This window comes from Aethalodelphis obliquidens, unplaced genomic scaffold (assembly GCF_003676395.1).
Source record: "Aethalodelphis obliquidens isolate GAN/ISIS:26980383/991018 unplaced genomic scaffold, ASM367639v1 scaffold21, whole genome shotgun sequence".
NCBI lineage: Eukaryota > Metazoa > Chordata > Mammalia > Artiodactyla > Delphinidae > Aethalodelphis > Aethalodelphis obliquidens.
The window spans coordinates 4,413,424-4,433,472 of record NW_020837965.1 but is presented as its reverse complement, the minus strand read 5'-3'; the positions used below and the strand labels follow the sequence as shown (position 1 = coordinate 4,433,472).

At 41.8% G+C, this 20,049-nt stretch overlaps 1 protein-coding gene across 18 annotated transcripts in view; it reads right to left on the bottom strand.

Moving 5' to 3' along the window:
* NRXN3 (neurexin 3) overlaps positions 1-20,049 on the bottom strand; it is a 1,686,346-nt gene that overhangs the window by 1,206,600 nt on the left and 459,697 nt on the right. For 14 of the 18 annotated variants that reach the window (XR_003435587.1, XR_003435591.1, XR_003435588.1 and 11 more), the window contains 2 exons: positions 7,178-7,479; positions 1,313-1,474 (listed from right to left, as the gene is read on the bottom strand). Coding sequence is in view for 14 of the 18 variants with exons in the window: in XM_027120199.1 (XP_026976000.1) it covers positions 1,313-1,474; positions 7,178-7,479 (464 nt within the window). In the remaining 4 variants the exon portion in view is untranslated. Of the gene's footprint in view, positions 1-1,312; positions 1,475-3,287; positions 3,333-7,177; positions 7,480-20,049 lie in introns of all 18 variants that reach the window. The other 4 variants (XM_027120201.1, XM_027120204.1, XM_027120200.1 and 1 more) reach the window with 3 other exon arrangements.

Sequence of the window (20,049 nt, the reverse complement as noted above, 5' to 3'; positions counted from 1 at the left end):
TCAAATATCAATTCTTCTCCAATGCTGACTCCCACCTAAAATGTATCTGTTTCCTCTGCTCAATTAGATCACTTCATCTGTGGCACTGAACACACAGTGCCCTGAGCTATAATTATTCCCTTACAGATCTCATCTCCCTTCCCAGATTACGAAGTCTTCAAACACGGAGACCGTGGTTTGCAAAGAGCCATTAAGGTTAGTTACCACACAAAAAAGGTACCCAATGATTATTTGATAAATGTCTCCATTCAATAAATAATTATTATGCACCTGCTCTATGCCAGGTATAACAGACGCAACTCCTGTCTAGACACGGCTCACAGCCAAGTGGCGTGAGTGAATGCACGTGCGATGCCATCTCATATATAACTGATGTGCAACAAATTTCAAATAACCATAATGAGAATAAAACATGTGCCCTGAGAGGAGGCTCATAACATGTCACAAGGGATGTTTATCTACAAGAAAGAACACTGTTAGCTTCTCAAGGAATTTCCACAGGGAAATGGTATAGCTATCTTAGGCAATCAAGCTTAGTTTAGATTAAACAAAAAAGTGCAGTGCACTGCTCTGATGACACTGTGTGCTGAAAGAACTCCAGCAGATCAAGTCTGATTTTTTTTGCCTCAACAATTGACCTTAGAGATTGAACTTACACTTGACTGAAGCTCCACTGCTCTCAGACAGAGGTCTCAACACATTAGCTACAATAGTAATAAATGAGTAATGGTAAAGCTCCACTGCTTTCTCACAGCTGCTAGCTCTCGGGGAGGAAAAAAAAAAAGGAAAAACGAGTCTTCTGGGCCTTAATGTTATATTCTGAGAACTTTCCTTCATCTCGAATAATGAGACTCTTGGGAACACCAAGCTTAGCAAAGGTAAAATAATACATAAGTTATGTTTCAGACAAGACACACAACCACAAATTGAGCCACTTTTAGCTAAGGCTTCCCTACTTGCCAAGTCAAAAATACAAAATCAAACTTCACACAGGTCTAGTTCCTTGTGATTTCAAAGTCCTTTCGTCTGAGTTATTTCATGTAATTTATAAAGCACAGCTACCTGTGGGATCAGGTTCCTCATTAGTTAGATGAGGAAACAGAACCACAGGGTACTTAAGTGGTGAACCCAAGGTCCTGCAACCAGCTTAAACTGGGATCAAAACCTAGGGCCTCTACTTTTAAGTCCAGAGTCTTTTCTGCTACAACCTATGGCCTCACAGAATAGATCAGAGGACAGATCCAGTCACTGAACTGAAAATTTCATTTGTTCTTAGACAGTCAGTGCATTAAATGGAATGGGTGAACCTTACCTCTTTAAGGCAGCCCATGAAGTTGTTGCTGACGGGTGAGCCTGGCAAGTCAGCGGTGCTTGGGCTTCCTCCCACATAGAAGAAGTCATCTGAGCCCAGCATGGTGTAGTCCTCTTGAGTGTAGCCAGTCGTGGTAAGGATGCCATCCACAGAGATTGTCACCTGGTGGAGGGACATAGGGACAAAAAAAAATCCCAACAGTGACCTTACAGTCCTATCAAAATCCAGGGGCTTCCCCTACCAGTGGCATCACTTTCATTAAGATTTGGGTGAGGTATTCTCTCTAATTTGGATTGCTTTTTGGTATGTGCAGCCAAGTTCCATTTTCTGGTCTGCCTCCCTGTGGCCCAAGCCTCCAGTGTCTCCCTGCAGACTCCTGGGAGAGTTCTTCCGGAACTGCCAAGCTGAGCAACTCGCTCTACCCATTGCCCTCTTCACTCAGTCAGGCTAGAAAATGGAACTATCCTCAGACGTCTCAGTTCATTGGTAAAATGAGCATTTACTTTTGAAAGATTGTCATTTATAGTGGTCGTGAGAAACAGCAAAGGAGATGTTTGACAATGGGGTTTGTTAGGGGGTTGGTCTTTGGTTGTTGATGGTTTTTTTCTTTTTCTTTTCTTTTTCTTTTTTTATTTGTTTCTTTTTGGGCTCACACCACGCTGACAAACATGCATTCAGGGAGGGAAGGAAAAGGGTCTTGATTTTGATGAGTCATGGGTGATACATGCCACGGACTACCCAGGACACCAACCCCTGTCCTCCCTTGTGTGCCATCACCACCAGCCAGAGAAGAAATGATCCAAACCAAAAAAGGCAACGCTAACAAAAAGAATGATGAGGCATAATAGCCAAAATAATAACAATGCCCACAGGAAATAGACGGCACCCATACACCCAACATCCAGGAAAGGAGCAGAGGGCACAGAGAAGAGATGGGGCCTCGAAGCGTGCACACACCGTACACTGACACACCCATGCGAAAACCATCTGGAGCCAAGAGAGAAGGCAGAAGAATAAAGGGAGGGAAGTGGGACAAGGGTGAAGAGCACTAAAGAAGAGAATCAAAATCCACTTCACACTTACATGCACTAAACCAACTGAAAAACAAGATGGGAGTGAAAAGAAGAACACACACTCAAAACTAAAGGGTAGTCTTTCCCCCGCCTGCCACCCTCCCTTACTAACAAAAAAGAAAAGAGAAAGTCCAAACCCAACCCCAAAATATATGAAGGGTGAGAGGAGCATGAAGAAGCATGGAGACAAAAGAGAGAGAGAGGAGAACGTGGAGTGGGGTTGATGACTGGTAGGTTGTTAGTACTGAGGAGGAAAACAAGGGAACAGATTCTGACGCCCATGAGGAAATTCACGAGACAGGAACATGCCATGCAGAGTTTGTACGGAGAACACAAATTGGCACAGCTCCCTTTGGCCAAGGTGGGAAGTACGGTGAAAGGAGGGAAAGGAAGAATACAGGAAGTCGAGTACTTTCCTCCCCAGATCACCTGTGGCAGCCGTGGCCACACAAAAGGGAAAGAAAAAAGGGATTCGGGAGTGGGGAAGGGGGAAAAGAAAGGAGGACGAGTGAGGGGTAGGAAGACACGGAGAGAAGAAAGTCCTCAATAGAAATCTCTGTTGTCCCTAGTCGATAACTTGGAACTCGCAAAATAAGAAAACAAAACAAAACGAATTTAGCTCAACAAAGAACATTTCTTTAAAAAAAACTTTTTTTTAGGAAAAAAAAAAATTACAAAGTAGAGAAAAGGAAAACTGTCCCAACCAAACTCATCCAAATATTGTCAGGACAGGTGCATCCCCTTCCATTTTCTTCTTAAAGAAAAAGAAAGGCTCGTATTTAATTCAACAGAAAATTTTAAAAGAAGAAACAACTCTAAAGAGGATAAAAGGGGGTTTGGGGAGGAAAAGGGGGGCAACACACGGCAAACCCAAAAAAAGAGACAATAAGAATGATATCTACCAGACAATGTAGTTTGTTTACCATAGCGTGTCCGATGCCTGAGTGCTTTGCGGAAAAGGGGGAAGAAAGGAAATTAAAAATTGTGAACAGAACGATTGTTAATTAAAAAAACTAAAAACAAAGATGAGTCGTTAGGGTGTTAGTACATTCGTCGGTTAGTAAAATGACACATTGCATGAATGATCTTGTGTTAGTTTTTCAAAAAAAAGGCACCCGACACAGAAAAAGAGAGTGGGGGAAGACAATGAGACCAAGACTCTATGGAAAACCTGGGGACCTGGGGCACAGCCAGGAAAGGAGCTGCAGTCCACCTTGTCTTTGTAACTCCCCTCTTCTCCCAAACACACTCAGACCAGACCTCACCCCACTCAGAATTAGCATCATACTTACTTTCCAAGAGCTGTTCTGAAAGAACACCGCCCTGCTCCCTTCCCACCCTCTAGCACAAACACAATCCATCTGTCCTGAAAGAAAAGACCCCCAAGGTTTATCGTTCCACACGTAGATAAATCGAGAGAGCTGAAATACCAATACTTTGGGGATTGCTTTTTCACATCTGACTCTGATTACATGCATGGACAATCATGATTTTCTCCTAGGACAAAAAGATCTTAAAACATTTACAGATCACATCTAGCACAGGAAGGCTACGTATGTAGTTTACTCTGGGTTTCCATGGGTAAAGATCCACGACCCCCTTGATTTTGTGGATTTGTGCAGCAGGAGGGCAACTTTCTCCTCTTTCCTGTTCTCTCAGGTTTAAATAACTGTGTCGTTAGAATGCATCAAAAGAGTTGGAGTCTCCTTCACTAGCCAGTAATGTTACTTTGTTTACTTTGCCAGAATGTCTCCTGTTAGAATCACTCTCCCCTCATTCCTCTTTAAGAATGCTTTTCAAGCTTTTAAGCAATTTCTTGCTTGGATAGCAGAGAGAACTGGCAGGTTAAACATGATTAGAGAAGCCCTACAATTAGTCTTTTCTTCGCTGTTTTCAAATGTTAAATTGCCAACACACCATGAGCTGGGAGGCTGGAAGGCTAGAAGATGGTTAACCCCAGTTTTGTGTTTGCGGTTTGACTAAAGTGGCATATAAAAGTAAAGCACTTCCTGTGATGGCCATGACCATGGACTCAGGTCCTGGTTATAATTTAGAACAGATAATCCACGTTCCCTCCATTAATCAGAACCCCCAATAAAGTACCTGACCTTGGCCTGACTTGGCCCAAAAGCAGAACCGTAGCAGATGACCAAAAAGGAAGAAAGGGGGAAAGTTCTGCTCCATTTGGTAAGGAAACCCCGAGTAAGCTTTCCTCAGATGAATCTTTACCACAGAAGCCATTCAACCTTACCAAAAGAGTAGGCGAGACTGCCACCAGCTTATTGTCAAATATTTATGAAGTGATTTACAGTTTAACTGAAATAGACAGGGGCTTCCCACCCCTTCAAATGTATCCTAGGGAACTCAAAAAGATGTTATAAATGTACTTTTAATGGGAAAAATAATAATCTTAGCTGACTCAGGGCTGAAAGGATTGTATTTGCAAAATCAACTCTGCTTTTCTGAGATTTTTTTCCTCTTTCAATAAATTGCATTTGGATGCAAAATTCAGTGCAAATTCCGATGAGGTCCAATTTTAGGTGCATTTTCTCTAAAAGATTCATACTCCTTCTGCCGAGAAATGCCCCCAACACCCTAGGGCCTCAGTAGCCTTGTCGTGAGAGCTCTACTTAGCTGCATCCATGGGGACAGACAGAGGCAGTCACCTTTGAAAGAATCCTCAGCATGTAAATCACGTGCACGTCCCAGCGAGTCTAGCGCCCAGACCATGGATGAGCTCATAATCCTTCTGGAACATACGGTGCTCTGCTCATTTAGCCACCACACGTGGAGGACTGTAATCACCATCTCACAAATGGAAACTGTGGTGTGGAAAGGTTAAATGCTCTGTCCAAGGGCACAGAGAGGAGTCGGGTCTTAGAACTTGGACGAGAAACCCTGTAGTGTTGCCTTCCTCTGCTTGTTCAGACTAACTCAGCACAACCAATATTTGAATTACAGTTTGGTTCATCCCCATTTCAGTGTAAAGGACTGAATTAGGGCCCAACTCTATTTTAGAAAAGTGTTTTTAGTGGAAATGAAAGTGAGCCTTTTCCGGCTAATTGGAATCGTTCTAGAACGGCAAAGAAGCATGTGGGGTGGGAGAGAGCGAGAGAGAAACAGACTGGCTGGTGAGAACCACAACCTGATTCCGCTCCCCAGTACGTGAAAATCCCCCCTTAACTGACTAATGGCAGAAGGGTATTACTGTGCAACTGCCAGTCAAAACCGACAAAAGGTCATATTCTCCTTTTTGGTCTAGTCTCTGCTACTCAAACCTTTCAAGCCCTTCTATGTTAGCAAATGAAAATTTGATGTGGGCTCTTTTGGCCACTGAGGGGGACTCTCCTGTAAGTACAGGTGGGGAATGATGAAAGGAAACATAAGCAACAGGATTCTTTGGCCTTGCAGGAAAAACACAGAACGGTGATTCAAAAATGTTCGACCTGTGTGTATGAAGATGACGGGGGATTCTAACTCTTAGGATTTGGCAACTTCATCACAGATAGAATAGCATCTCCATCCACGGGGCTTCCTTGACATGCTTAAGTGTGGAAGTGGGTATTTCGAATATTGTGTGCCTCCAATGTGGAGGAGCCTTCTCCCTTTACTGAGCATTATTAAGGAGTTACACTTTTATCAAACAGAAAACATAGGCAAACACCTGTCAGTTCTCATGCTTTCATGTTTACATTAGGAGGCATTAAATCAATCACACTGCAGAAGAAAATTTGATAAGCACCTTCTGGAAATTTACATAATGCTTTCTGATTTAATAAAGGATGAATGCTGTCCCACTGAGTTTAATGACAAATTCACAAGTAGAAAATCCAAGTGAAAACAGAACCTGGAAAAGGCAGTCTCAGAACAGACCTTGACTTTTACAGGAAGTGTTTGTAATTTTTTCCTGATGTGGGCTGGTGAGGTATTCTTACTGTTGTTATTGTTATCACTATTATTAGTTATGAAATGGAAAACAACTTCACTGGGCTAAGGCTTTCTGAGAGTGTTGTCACCTGACGGAGTTGCCTGCTGAGAATCAGCAAGCGATGGGAGTTCTCAAGCACGTACAGAACCAGGAAAGGCTGCTCCAAAGTTGACTTTTTTATGTGGGTCCTTCCACTTTCCAGGCCTCCTAGTCAACTGAAGAGTGTCAGAGGTAGAGACAGGGGCAATAAAGTACACCACAACACCAAGGAACAGAGAAACAAAGGAATTCAGAAAGATCGCAGCTAATTCACTCCAAGGCTAGAGGTTAACACAACGACCCAACAGAAAGAATAAAAGTGGACAAGGGGTTGGTAAATTAAAAGGAAGAGAAAAAGAAAGACTTCTTCTGGAAGGAATTAAAATTATGGCATCATGGCCATGGCTAACTTAATTAAAAAGAAAAACATATATTCAAAGAATGAGAAAAATCTACCAAAAGCTGCGGAAACAAAACGCTCTCCCTAACTGATTTAGCAATAGTACAATATTCAAAGGTAATCAAGAAAATGATACAAAGAAAAGCAAAACAAAAGGAAAGTATTTATAACTTTTATCTATACAACTGAATTTTTTTTTCTTAAATAACAAGCACAAATGGAAAATTGAAGTAAGAGAAGAAACATATTTTAATAATTATCCTTGTGAAATTGTAAAGGCTGGGAGAAAGTTTGACTTCGACATATCCAAACCCATAGGGTATCTCTACCCCTCTCCATGTAACCTAACCCACCACCTACTTCACAGACTTCCTCCCCAGCCACCTAAGAGGAGCCTCTGGGCACTCTCTCCCCTCAGCCATTACCTGCCGGAGGTTGCGTGTCACTTTGACATCATGCCAGGCGTTGTCATTGAATTTTCCATTCACTGGCTCCACAATGGCCTCAAAGGCCCCAGACCCCAGGTTAATGACCAAGGAGACTGCGCCATCCTTCAGAGCCAGGTTGACATAGTCAGCCGACTTGCCCGTGTGCAGGATGAGCCCGTTCCGCTGCCAGGTCTTAAAGGACAGGGTGATTTCATCACTGCTGCTCTGGATTGGGTTCTGAGACAGGTCGTAGCACAGGTACTCTGAGCCTCGGAAAGTGGCCACATTCTCCTCTCGAGCTACAGAGAAAGAAAAGGGGAAAGCAATCAACACTTGACTGGCATGAGCCAGGTCTATGCAAATACCAAACAGAACACACTCACACGCACGCACGCACACACACACACACACGCACACACGTACATGCACACACACGCACACAGGGCAGTGTCCCTGCCAGAGGCTTGATACCAGCACAACACCCCCTCCAACTATTCCACAAGACTCGTATCTAAGTACTAGGGAAACTAGCAGAGAAGGTAACTGCAGAGAAGTTATATGTCCACACAGGGGTAGAAGACTAACACGGTGGTGCAGGAAAGCTTGCTACCTTTCCTTCAAATTTTCTCAGAGAAAAGCCTAAAGGGAAATTTCATGCAAAATGGTAAAGTGAGGTTTACTTGCTTTTGCATCAATATTGGCTTTTAAATGCTTGTAGAAGAGCTGGTTTAGAATGGATAATTAACTGTTCTGACAAAGGGTTCTTTAGCTCTAGGTACCTTTTATTGAACAATAACTAAAAATCAATTAGCCTGAAAGATTTGGCTCTAATTTCCATCCATTAATAACCCAGCTAACTTTGGTTTCCATGGTAGAGTCCTGTGCCCAGTGGAACGTGACTGGGTTTTTAAATAGGAGGTTGGACCTGAGGAAATGATTGAGCAGATGAGGAAAAGGGAACAGAATGGAATTTGGTAATATGTTTTGATAAGACAACAATACTTCCCTTAAAGTCAAAGGGACCTCTGCCCTAGAGGTCTCCTGTTTGAGATGGCCTGGTCTGACCACCCTACAGAACATCTCTCTCCATAGGACCAGGGGTCCACAGAGCCAACATGGCATTCCACTGGGACTCATACTCTCTTTCAAGACCATATTTGAGATCCTGGGGTCCTGTAATTCCCTACCCAAAGAGCCCCAAGTCTGTTTCCAGGGGTTGTGCAATCCTCCTTCCTGGATCCATTTTCTGAAGGCAAATCATGCTATCAGTGTTTATACCTCAAGGTCTGAGGGCTAGCCCTGGGGGACTGTTTGCACAGGTTTGGACAGAGCTTTGCCATGTGGGTCGAGGCATCCACGTGCATTTATACCAGACCTCTGTGATACAGGATGGAGCTGAATGTGGGCAGAGGAAGGGGAAAGGCCACAGGCTGAGGACCAGAGGGGCTGGCTCTCCCTGTGTTGGTATTTCCCAATGCACAACTCCTAGGAATCCAAAAACTCTAAGTGAGAACCTGACTTAACCAGGTAGTGTCAAAGATCTATTTTTCAAGGTTAAGAGAAAAGAATGTATTTTATTTAATTATTTGTTGATTTGATTTATAACATAGACACTCAGCATGTACACCTCCATTTGTCCTCTTGTCAGGCAGCCTCATTTAGAGAGTGGCCTACTTCGTATCAGTGTTGGTCAAAAGCACCTCCTCAATGAAAAGAAATAGGCGACAATACAAGTTTAGATATGCAGCTTCCCTTTAAAGAGGGGTGGCAGGGTCTGCAAAGTAAGGTTGAGGGGACTCTATTTTCCCTTCTAGACCTACACTTCCGCCTTAGTCACCAAAGCTTGTCCACATTAATTCATAACCTTATTGACCATCATAGTCCTTGGTAAGTTCCCTAAGTAAAATCAAATAAGCATTTTCTCATCATGAGGTAAAGGAGTCACTCTTACAACGTGAAGAGGTGACCACCCAACATATACTGTTGAATTCATTGTAGCATCACATCATTAAAACATGAGCCTTAACATCACACTCCAGAGAGTTAGAAGAGATTAAGTGTGTCCCATATCTTCCAGAGGGCCTCAAGGATGTGTGTACACCTACACATTTCTGTTTGCACACACACTGGTATAAGCAAAAGGGACTTGTCCACCTCTAGGGGACCAGTGTTGTTTTACACATATAAGTAGCGAGTACTACTCAGCACATAACCCATGCCAGACACATTTTACCAAAATTAGTTCCCCCAAAATCACAGAGCAGAAATTTGGCACTATCTGTATGTTTGAGACGGGTTCATCCATGCAATCCCCTACTGCCCTATTTTCACGATCTCTCATTTCTAAAGAAATGGTCTTGTTAAAATTCAACTGGACAAGCTCTTGTTCAGTAGACTGGACGTAACCCTGATTTAGAGCAGAAGATAGCAAATCGAATTCAGTTATCACCGCTAAGCTCTTTTCCTAACAAAGCAAATGTACACACAGCCAACTACTACGCCTGTCCTTGGCAACCCACGTGGCGTATTAGTGGGAGTCTTCTATGAACATTTAAGCTATACCCTGTGTGCCCAGTGAGCCGAGATAAATGAGCAAGGCAAGGCATGCCTCTAAGAGGGGCCTCAGTTAATCGCTGAGCGCCCTTCAAAGGGGCAACGGCCTGACACAGAACAGCAAGGCACCAGGGTATTATTTAAAGTGCTATGTGTGCTTAATATTTTTTACATAATTAGACTAAGGAGTCTATCAAAATAATAAATTTTAGAGCTATAAAGGATTTTAGAGATTGCCTGATTTAACACCCTTATTTTATTAAGGAAGAAACTGATGACTAGGAATAAGTGAGTTGCCCAAGATCAGACAGTTAGTTCTACTCTGGACTTCTACTGCCTCTGGACTTTTCTCTAAATATCAGTTACCTTTTCTTTTGCCCATCATTCTGGATATAGCACATGCTCCTACTCTGCTTCTCAAAGGGCATGAATGATTCCACTGAACCATGTACTGACTTACAAACCATCACAAACCTTTAATAAACTGAGCCAGAGACCTATTCCTCCTACCCCATGTAAATCACACTTACTCACCAAAAGAAATGTTTCCCTTCCCTGCATCCCCACCCCCCGGAATCAGTGTGTTTAAAACAAAAGAACGTGTTTCATGTGGAAGGCCACAGAAGAAAAATGACACCATTAAGAGAAGAGGCTATCACAGTAAATAAATAACAAATAAAACCAATGTAGGAAAAAAGTTTATGTAAATCACATGCATATTTATGCTAATATCCATGCAAATTAATCAATGAAGATTTTATGTAGCCTTGAGAGTACATTCCTTTGCAAATATCTAATGAAAACCGCTGCAAGAGTTCACAACCTTCCCAATCTCTTCATTCAATGATGAATTTTCCCAGTTTACCCTTTCCCTTTCCCTGGGCTGGAGAAAAACACCAGAGCAGCATCACCCCAGATGCTGGCTGTCTCCTTCACATGTCAACAAACAATAGACCACTGAAAGCTACTCTCTGAATCGTGTGCTAGATAAGCAAAATCATATCATTTTTAATTCATAGGATACCTTCCTCCTGATTGTTACAGGAAGGAGAGGCATTGGCAGTGCATGACCCAGTCTTTAAAAGAGCAAATAAGGGGCTTGCAAGAAGAAAGAGAGAGGACCTTGAAGAAATTCTTCCTTTGTATACTCTCACAACTGACATTTTTCTCCTAAGGTCCCAATCTGTCTTAATTTCCTTCCAGTGGCTAAAGCTCGAGCATTCTCTTGTCACCTTGAAAACCATACCAAGTTGATAGTGAACATAACTAAAAGGTGCAAAACCAAATAGTGACAAACACATTTCTAAGCCCACTCAATTCTCCAAACTCTCCATTAGAAAAATGTAAGACTGCCCCAAATCTGTTTTCTATACTGAGTGTTTCCACTGAGAAGGAGGTTGAAGAGACAATTCAGTCACCTTGTATGTATTCAGGCTAAATAGGTAGAGAAAATGCATGCAGGGGATTATGTAACACAGTAACACACAAGAGCTTAGCACAAAGCTACAGCCTGGCAAAAGGGGAGGCACTGACATGGCTGATGGACTGTTTAGATTCACTGAGATTATATCACCCCAAAGTTTACAATCAATTGCATAAGCATTAAAATAAAAATGTTACTCTCACTGCATGAAAAGCAGAGCTCAACCCTGTATGACAACAAACCGTTTACCCATTATTTGTAAGTGTCCAATTGATTAAACACTAGATGCAATCGAGATAAGTATAACTCAAGGTTTTGAATCAGTGTGTATAAGACATAAAGCACCGATCTTTCAAATGGCTTGTTAATCCAAGTACTGATACGTACGTCGCATTAACAAGCATTTCCTCAGTCCTATTTTCCACTCTCTCCCAAAAAACACCCAACTACTGATTTATGTAATATTTCTATTTCTCTGAAAAATTCCAAAACAGATTAAAATATTCTGTGTCATTTTTTGATTACTATACAACCTAAGAAGTGTGAAGAAATGCATAACACTGTTGACTTGGGCCTGTGGTTCCTGATAGCCTGGTGCCTTAGGCTGTGAGATCAAGGAATCTGGACCTTACTCTGAAGGTTCTGAGGAATGACTGCATAATTTTACTGAGAGGATGAAGGGTCAGATTTGTATTTTTAAAATACAAGATTATGCAGCCCAACTTCTGCTGGGTTGAGAGTGAACTGGAAAGAAATGAGAGCTGAAGGCAGAGAGCCCAGTTAAAAGAAGAGAACGCATATGAACCACTTCTCCAGGGGGTGCCTGAAACTGGCTCAACCTGAATGTTGATATAACCCAGTGAGATTTGCATTTCATTGGGCAAGAATGGACGCAAAAGTTCCTAGAAGACACAACCTAAGGAACTGAGAGGCAGACATTCTGCAAAACCAGAGACCATAGGATACTTAAGATCCAAATGCAACCAAGGAAAACCAAGGGCCAGAGGTAAAAATTGAGGACAAGGACACAGCACTAGGCATGAAAGGGCTCAGGTGAGAACAGGTCAGGAATGGGTAAAGGATTCTATTCACAGTTTTTAAAATATCATATATTTCCAAATGCTCAAATGCTTTCTTAATTGTTGTTTGTATTCCCTCAACACTCTGTGAGGTCACTTTGCTATGATTATATTAATGTAAGGAAGAGGGGGCACACAGTTTACATAGGGCATCCAAGGAGCTTGGAAGCATTTAGGCCAGTTCCAAACCCTTAGCCCACTGATTCTCAGTCCATTGCTTTTGCCACCACAACACACCACCTCGCCAGGAGCTCAAATTCTCAGGGAATAGGTACCTAGGACCCTGTATCTGACATCCTGTGACTGCATGAAGTTCCATGTGTCAAAAGGAGAAACCACTGACAATGACAGGTAAGAGCCCACTCAGGCAACAGGAGCCCACACAGGGGCATCAGGGAGCGGGGCTGGCTCTATTCCAAAATTCCCTAGTAGCAGGTTGGAAAAAGTCAAACTGAGATCACACTCTTCACCGTCATCAGACAGAGAGCCCAAGAAATGGAATTTTTAGGTACCCCTTAGCAGAGCCTATGAAAATGCCAACCCTTCTGGAGTGGCTGCAGGCACTGGTCCTGAGCAGAACACCTGCTGTTCTCTAGAAAGGGAGGGGGAGCCAGCTTCTGAGGACACGCCCCAGAGACAGAGGCAAAACTGTTCTCCTCTTTGAATCATTTGTCCTTCAACTGGCCTCCGCAGCAGCACGGTACTTTAGTCTGTACCAATGCAAAGATAACCCTGGTTGGCCATCCTGGCCGGCCCACCCTGGAGCTAATGAGGCACAAAAACACGAGCTACTGCTGCCCTCCCTGCCAGACAAAGGGATGTCCTACGGTCCTGGGGCTGGCCCGCTGACTCCCTTCCTCTGACCCACAAATTCAGGAGGGACAGCACTGTCCCTCCTCCATTGGTGCAGCTGCAATGTGAGGTTTCAGGTTCTTAAGTTGTAAACTAACATATCACCCAATTCTACGCAGGCAAAGAAGCCATGATGATGATGGGAGAAGCACAAGCCCAAGGCAAGGGGTACACAAAGCAGAAATAAACTTTTTGAGATGGCCACAGTTCCACAGTTGTTCTACTCATTCCCACAGGGACCACATATCCACTCAATTCTGAAAGTCGCCTTGAGCTACAACACCAATTTGGGTTGTTTGCTGGCAAAGGAACAAGTTAAGGCAAATGTGAGTTTGTTCTTGCACAATTCTGTTTTCTTTCCATGCAACCTGCTAAGAATGCAACATCCAGAACAATTTCCACCTCTAAAGTCTTCTTACAAGCTATGTGTAGACAAGACACCCAAGTTAGCTGTTGGGCTGTGAGATTATCGTATTTGCAAAAATGAGGGAAAAACAGAAATCTTTCTACTACATGGAATTCTATTATACATCATCTAAGGACATTTCCTGCTAGAATTAGGAAAGGAACACACTGAGTAAAAAAGGAAAAAGACTGCACAAGTGACTACACTCTTGCTTCTTCCTGTCCCATTTCCCTTACAATGTATTTTAGGGCCAAAGAAAGCATCTGAATAGATCAAACTGCAGAGCCATCCCCCAAGGAGAAACAATGAACCTTTACATGCCACATCCCATCATACAGGTATTTTAAAAGCAGAGTGTACCAGCAGACAGCAAATTGTGTCGTTATGAGTGATCCTGCACTACAAAAGAAAACACACAGGAAATCTGACCTCCTAAGGCCATTTCCAACCCTTATCCTCAGACTCTGTAGGAAAGATGCAGCAGAGAAATAAGTGGACTTTTCCACGCTGCCCTGGTCACTCACTAGCCGGCAGATGCTTCTTGAGAGTGATGAGAAAGAAAATAGTAAATCAAGTTGTCACTTGGGAAAAAAAACAGCCAGCACCCTGGCGAGGGAAGCTGCCTTGAGTCCACAAAAGAATGGCCTGGAAAATCATGCTTCACTGAAATCACTAGAAAGCTAATGGTATCCTAAAGACTGCATTGCTCTCAATTGTATTACAATAAAAGTTAAAATTTCTGTTCATTCATTTAAGGAATAAGTATTTCCAGGCGCCTACTATGCACCAGGTGATGTGTCCAGTGTTGAATGCACTTGAACCACCCAGGAACATGGTGAGTAGGAATAATTAGCTGACATTTTACTGAAGAAGAGAAATTATAAATCTAAAAATAACTCAAATGCTTACTAAGCGCCAAATCCTGACATGGACTCACATTAAACAGGGCATCCTCCTGTAGCTCAGAGTGTAGTGGAAATGTGGATTTGATTACATGGAATTTAACAATAAGGCTTTGAACTGGACAGACCTAGGTTTGATATCCGGCTCTGGAACTTACCTAACTCTATGGAACCTCGGCTTATTACTTAACTTCTCTAATAGCTAGTTTCCTAATCTACAGAATGAGCAAAACCATAGTATATATTTCATAGAGTTACTGTGAGACATGAATCAGATAAAGTTCCTGGCCCAGTTCCCAGCCACAGACGTGTTAGCTGTTGCTGTTGTTGTTGAGAATGCACATATAAACAAGTGATTACAAGTGCAGTAAATGTTTCATAGGTGATACAGGCACACAGAAGAAGGAATAACTGACCCTGGGTGTTAGGGAAGGCTCCATACAGGAGGTCAAACTTAATCTGGGTCTTGAGGTATGAGTAAGAGTTCACCATACAAAAGGAGGGATGAAGTTCTAGTTAAAATAAACAATGTATTCACTGGTGTGATCATTAGAAAAGCACGGGGTGTCCAGGGGATGGTATGAAGTTCAATGTGGCTAAAGTAGCAGGCATGTGAGACTCAAGGTGCAGGTTGGAGTCTTATGTGTCATATTCTTGGGGCTCTGGGGATGGAGAACCAGCATAGGAGAACTTCGGCTTGTGAGTGGCACAATTATACTTGTATTGTATCAGGGGTCCAGTGGGTGGACTAAAGGCTAGAGAGGTAAAGAGGAATCCAGGAGACATCTCCAAGGTGGAATGGAGATTGCTAAGAAACCCTGGCCTGAGGCAACTGTGCTACATCTGCCTGCCCACTTATAATAATTTATGCAATATGTTGTACATTTTGTTTCCCATAACCACCAAATCTATATGAGTCAAACTGTAATTATGCTTCTTTTACTATCAGCTTCTCATTTTAATTGTGGGTCAGTCAATCAGACAATCGTTAAACACAAATGCTGCAGTCTTATCCTGTAGAGGGAATCCCATTTCCCTGCATCCACGACTTCAGGAAAGCATTTCCTCCCCACCCTCCAGAAGGGGGTCATTTGGAGTAACACTTTGACCTTCTCTCACTTACTCATTCACCCGCTCCAATGAAAGAAGTAATTCACCTCCTTGGTGATATAATAAGGGTCTGACACGCAGAGGTCCACATTTCTTATTTAGGTAATCACTGTTTCCATATGACTTGCCTTTCTCTTCCCTTCAGCTCTGCCCTTCCTACAAGGATTGTGAGTTCTCCTATAGGCTGCCCCATGCAGTGAAACCTATCAGAGTAGACTCTGCCCCTGCATAAGAAGGCCTTTGGTTTTCTAGCTCTTCTGCCTATGGCTGTGTGGCTGAGTTTAATTCAGGGGGAAAATTACTAGGAAGCCCAGTAGGACTGCAGATCAAAGCCACATTCTCTAACGCAGCTCTACCAGCAACAGAACTGATATCTGGATCCTTAATCTGACTGCCAATTTGAGTCTTGTGTCTGTTCCTCAATTAATTCAGAACATATGGTTGTCACTTGTCACCTCAGACAACCAGTCCTTGGACTGCTTTCACTCTGATTGGGAAGATAACAGATGTATCTGAAACTACATGAGGTCAATTATAAGTAAATATATCAATTATATCAATAATTTTAAAGCCAGCTTTGTGCCACAGTGTTACTAAAACACATTTCTTAAAGTTACACCAAGGATATGGATGACTAGAATGGTGAAAATTTAACCAGGGTCGCCTTCCTGAAGATAAGTTTTAGATTGAGTTTTGATGTTTTTGAATAAAAAATTATAGAAAATACACACATCTGCAAACCTATATAACCTTTCACCTGTGGTCCAGTCCAAAAAGAATAATCTGCATGTTTATTTTTCTTCAACCAGCATCTTTTATCAAAGTTACAAAACAACTAAGGCAATTGTACTGGAGTACCTAATGGCTGGTTGTGAGACTATATTCTACAGAGTTGATGAGGACAAAAACATTCACTAGAAACACACAGCAGGAGAGGAGAGGAGAAGACTGCGATTTTGATAAAAACCAAATTAATAATAATGAAATATATCTACAGTGATCCTGCAGCAGGAAGCAGATCATCTGAAATGATTTTTTTTTTTTTACAGTGGCACATACACTGACCCTAACTGAATACTCACTGTATTCACACATACTGTTCAGAAAGGAATATAAATGTCATAAAAGGTTCACAGAATCTGGTAAAACTCGAACAGATATTAAGATATTTAGAAGCAATACATAGATTTTTAAACCCATATGGACTTTTAAAATATTTATTTCTGTAAAATTTCTCTTTTCATCTGAGATGAAAACAAGTAAAAACTCCTTCGTAACTAATCATCACTGTAGCATCAGAAGAGACCTTGGAAGATGACCTAATATACCTCTTACCTCAATAAATCTACATTTAAATCATCTTGCTGGTGAAACTCTCCACCTTTAAGTATCCAAAGAAAACAAGATAATTTGGTGTTATGTGAAACTTCCTACAGACATTTCTGGAGCTCAAATGGTTCCTGGTCCAAAAAGAGGAAAGCATATTGAGAGACTGCCAGGCTCCATTTGGGTGATCAACAGGGATGTAAATATTTCCTTCATTCAGCCCAGGATATACAGAGAATAATGAGTAAAAACTGTGGGTAGCTAATAAACTTTACCTCCACTAATTTACACACACACACACACACAATGATCACTAACCATTATATATTACAGTGCTATTCGTATGTAACAAGAATGGGAAAAAAAATCTACCCATCAACTTCAGGTAGTGTTTACTTCTGGGGAAGGAGAGAAGAAATGGAACCAGGGAGATATTCAAACAAGACTAAGTCTTTATAAAAGGATATAAGGCAAAAATGGCAAACAATTGAGATTTGTTCAATATGGGCAACAACTAAGCCAATGTTTACAATATCGTCTACTACAGGTTTATACTCTTTTATGTTTGAAATTTAGCATTCATTTTTAAAAAGTTAAATCCCTGCAGATGATTCTGATAAAATACCTAATCAGCAAATAAATCTTAAACAATTCTCTTGTTATTTTACATGTAGATGTCAACTCCTTGACCATATCTTGTGAGCAGCAATTTTTCATACCTTTTCAAAATCTCCCACGTACCCCAAAATGTGTTAAATAAAGACCAAATTGAATTGAAATGAAGTTGAATTGATCGCAGTGACGCTAAAGTTACCAGTTCTCCTCCTGCCTTCCCCACTCCTTCTGGAGACCCACTGCTCGGTACCTCAGCATCCCAGAGTTCAGCCTGGCTTCACGGGGGGAAAGAGGAGAAATGCTGATGGAAGTGAGGGAAGAGAAGACACCTGTGTTTGCTGCCGTGTGAAAGCTCCACAGCAAATGCTGAGAGCGGGAGAAGGCTGGCTGAGGTCTGGGGGGTGTGACAAGCTTCTGCACAAGCCTCCCAATAGCAGAATAAAATCATCCCAGTTCTTTAAGAAAATCCCCACTGGGAAACCTGAATCTGTGCCCATCCCTCTGGCCTTCCCTGGCAGCAGGCAGCCCAGCCCTCCTTTGTTAGCACTGAGGGCTCTAGCCTGCAAGTCTAGACAGAGTGGCTGGTTAAAAGGCCCTGGAGTCAATGCCTGGACAAGATCAATAAGGCTTTTTATGACACAATGAAAACTTTCTATTTTGTTAAATGCAGCTAATCTACCATTTCTGCAGTACCCTTAAAGCTTTCAGTGCTGAGCACTCAAGCCATGGTGATTAAAACCCTGTTTAGAGACACAACTGGGGAACTTGGCCAATGCAGAGGTACAAATCCTAGAGACGTGGGCTGCGTCTTCTTTTATGGGGAGGTATGCATTTCCTTTACCTCCCACAGAAATAAGCGTGCCAGTGAGATGGGGCTGATTCTGCCCAAAATTAAAACCGCCCCATTCCAGGGCTCTCAAGAAGGGACTGATGATGCCCACAGTCCTACGTAATTAAACAAAGGGGTCTGAATCTGGGGGTGGATGAGGATGGGGGATGCTAAAAGGGGTAGAGAGGGAAAGTTCTCTAAAATGGAGACAGACTTACAAATCAGTGACTTAATTTAAGAAGCCTTAAATAAAGGAGAAAACCTTCAGTGATTGCAAATTCAATTATAGAACTAAATAGAACTAGAATAAAGTGTTTATTTCATTTTCATCATTTCTTCACCTCAGACTATTAGCAGAGTATTTTAACAGAAGATTTTTTGTGCCATAGTATAAAAAGGACAGGAAATTAACATTTATTGAACGTGTATTATGCTCTGGGCTTTAATCTAGAGAGGGTCTGAATACACAAACACTATACACATAGTATTTGACAAGAATTAACCAAGACCTGTCTTGGTGATTTGAGCTACAAGAATTCAAAATACTAACCACCAGAACCAATGTATTATTAATAGAAATAACATATATGTGTTCATATGTTATCTGAAAGGAGAGCTTTTTTATTAGGATACTTGGTATGTATCTTATTTAACTCTCACAAAAGCCCTGTGAAATAAAGTTTTACTAGACCCATTTCACAGATGATAAAACTGACATTCACAAGGGGTGAAATACATGTACAACACCATGGCTAGTAAGAAGCAGATTCAAAATACACAGCAAGGTCAACCTCTAAACACTGTATGCTTTCCATTAGAACATGCTGCCTCCTATAAGGGTTGGGTATCTTTTCCAAAGACCTCTGTCAACAGTATTCCTGTGGGAGAGGAACTATTAATTTAAACACGCACATGCACATGCACGCGTGCGTGCGTGCACACACATACACTTGCATAGCATGTCATATTTTCCAAACTGCTTTCACATACATTATCTAATTTTGTAAAGCATCCTTCTGCAGCTTTTATAGGAACCTCTATCTGCTCAACAAGGGTAGATTTTCAGCAAACATTTAGATATATTAACCACATACACAGGATATGAATATAGACCATTAGAACGATGCAGAAAATTGTAAGAATTCTCTACATTTGCAACACTGCAAATATATAACTGCTTTAAAAAATCCTTAATTATGAGAGCATAAAAAGGAAATCCCCTTCTGATGCACTGAATCTAAAATGGCAACCCACCTTCTAAGTCAGATGATTCACAAACCATCACCCCAGCAAGCTCACTGAAGCTCCAGGGCCATACAGCTGGACCCTGAGTTATAATACCAATGGGTACAGTCAGAAGTATGCTCAAGGCTTGCAGAGGGGGAAAAATTATTTGACTTGTTATTAGAAAGAGCACACAAAACTGAGATTATAAGACTCTCTGAAATAGTTATTCGAATTGGTTTAGCTTTCTTGGGTAGCCATTTACAATGAATATTTATAGTTCCTATGATGCCGATAAAACTAAAATCCTAACCCTCTCCAGAAATTAGGTAGCAGGTAAGATTTCTCAATGATATTTTTATCCATGGGTTAAGATAAAATAAGGAGTGATTTGGATATCCAGCTATGATATGAGGATGTTACATAGGCGATCCCAGACTTAGAGAGGTTATGATATTTGTACATTATCACCAGGTGGTCAAGGTTTCTGACCACACTTTGTAGGTGAATGAATCAGAAGAAAGAAAAGCATGGAGACTTAGAACATACA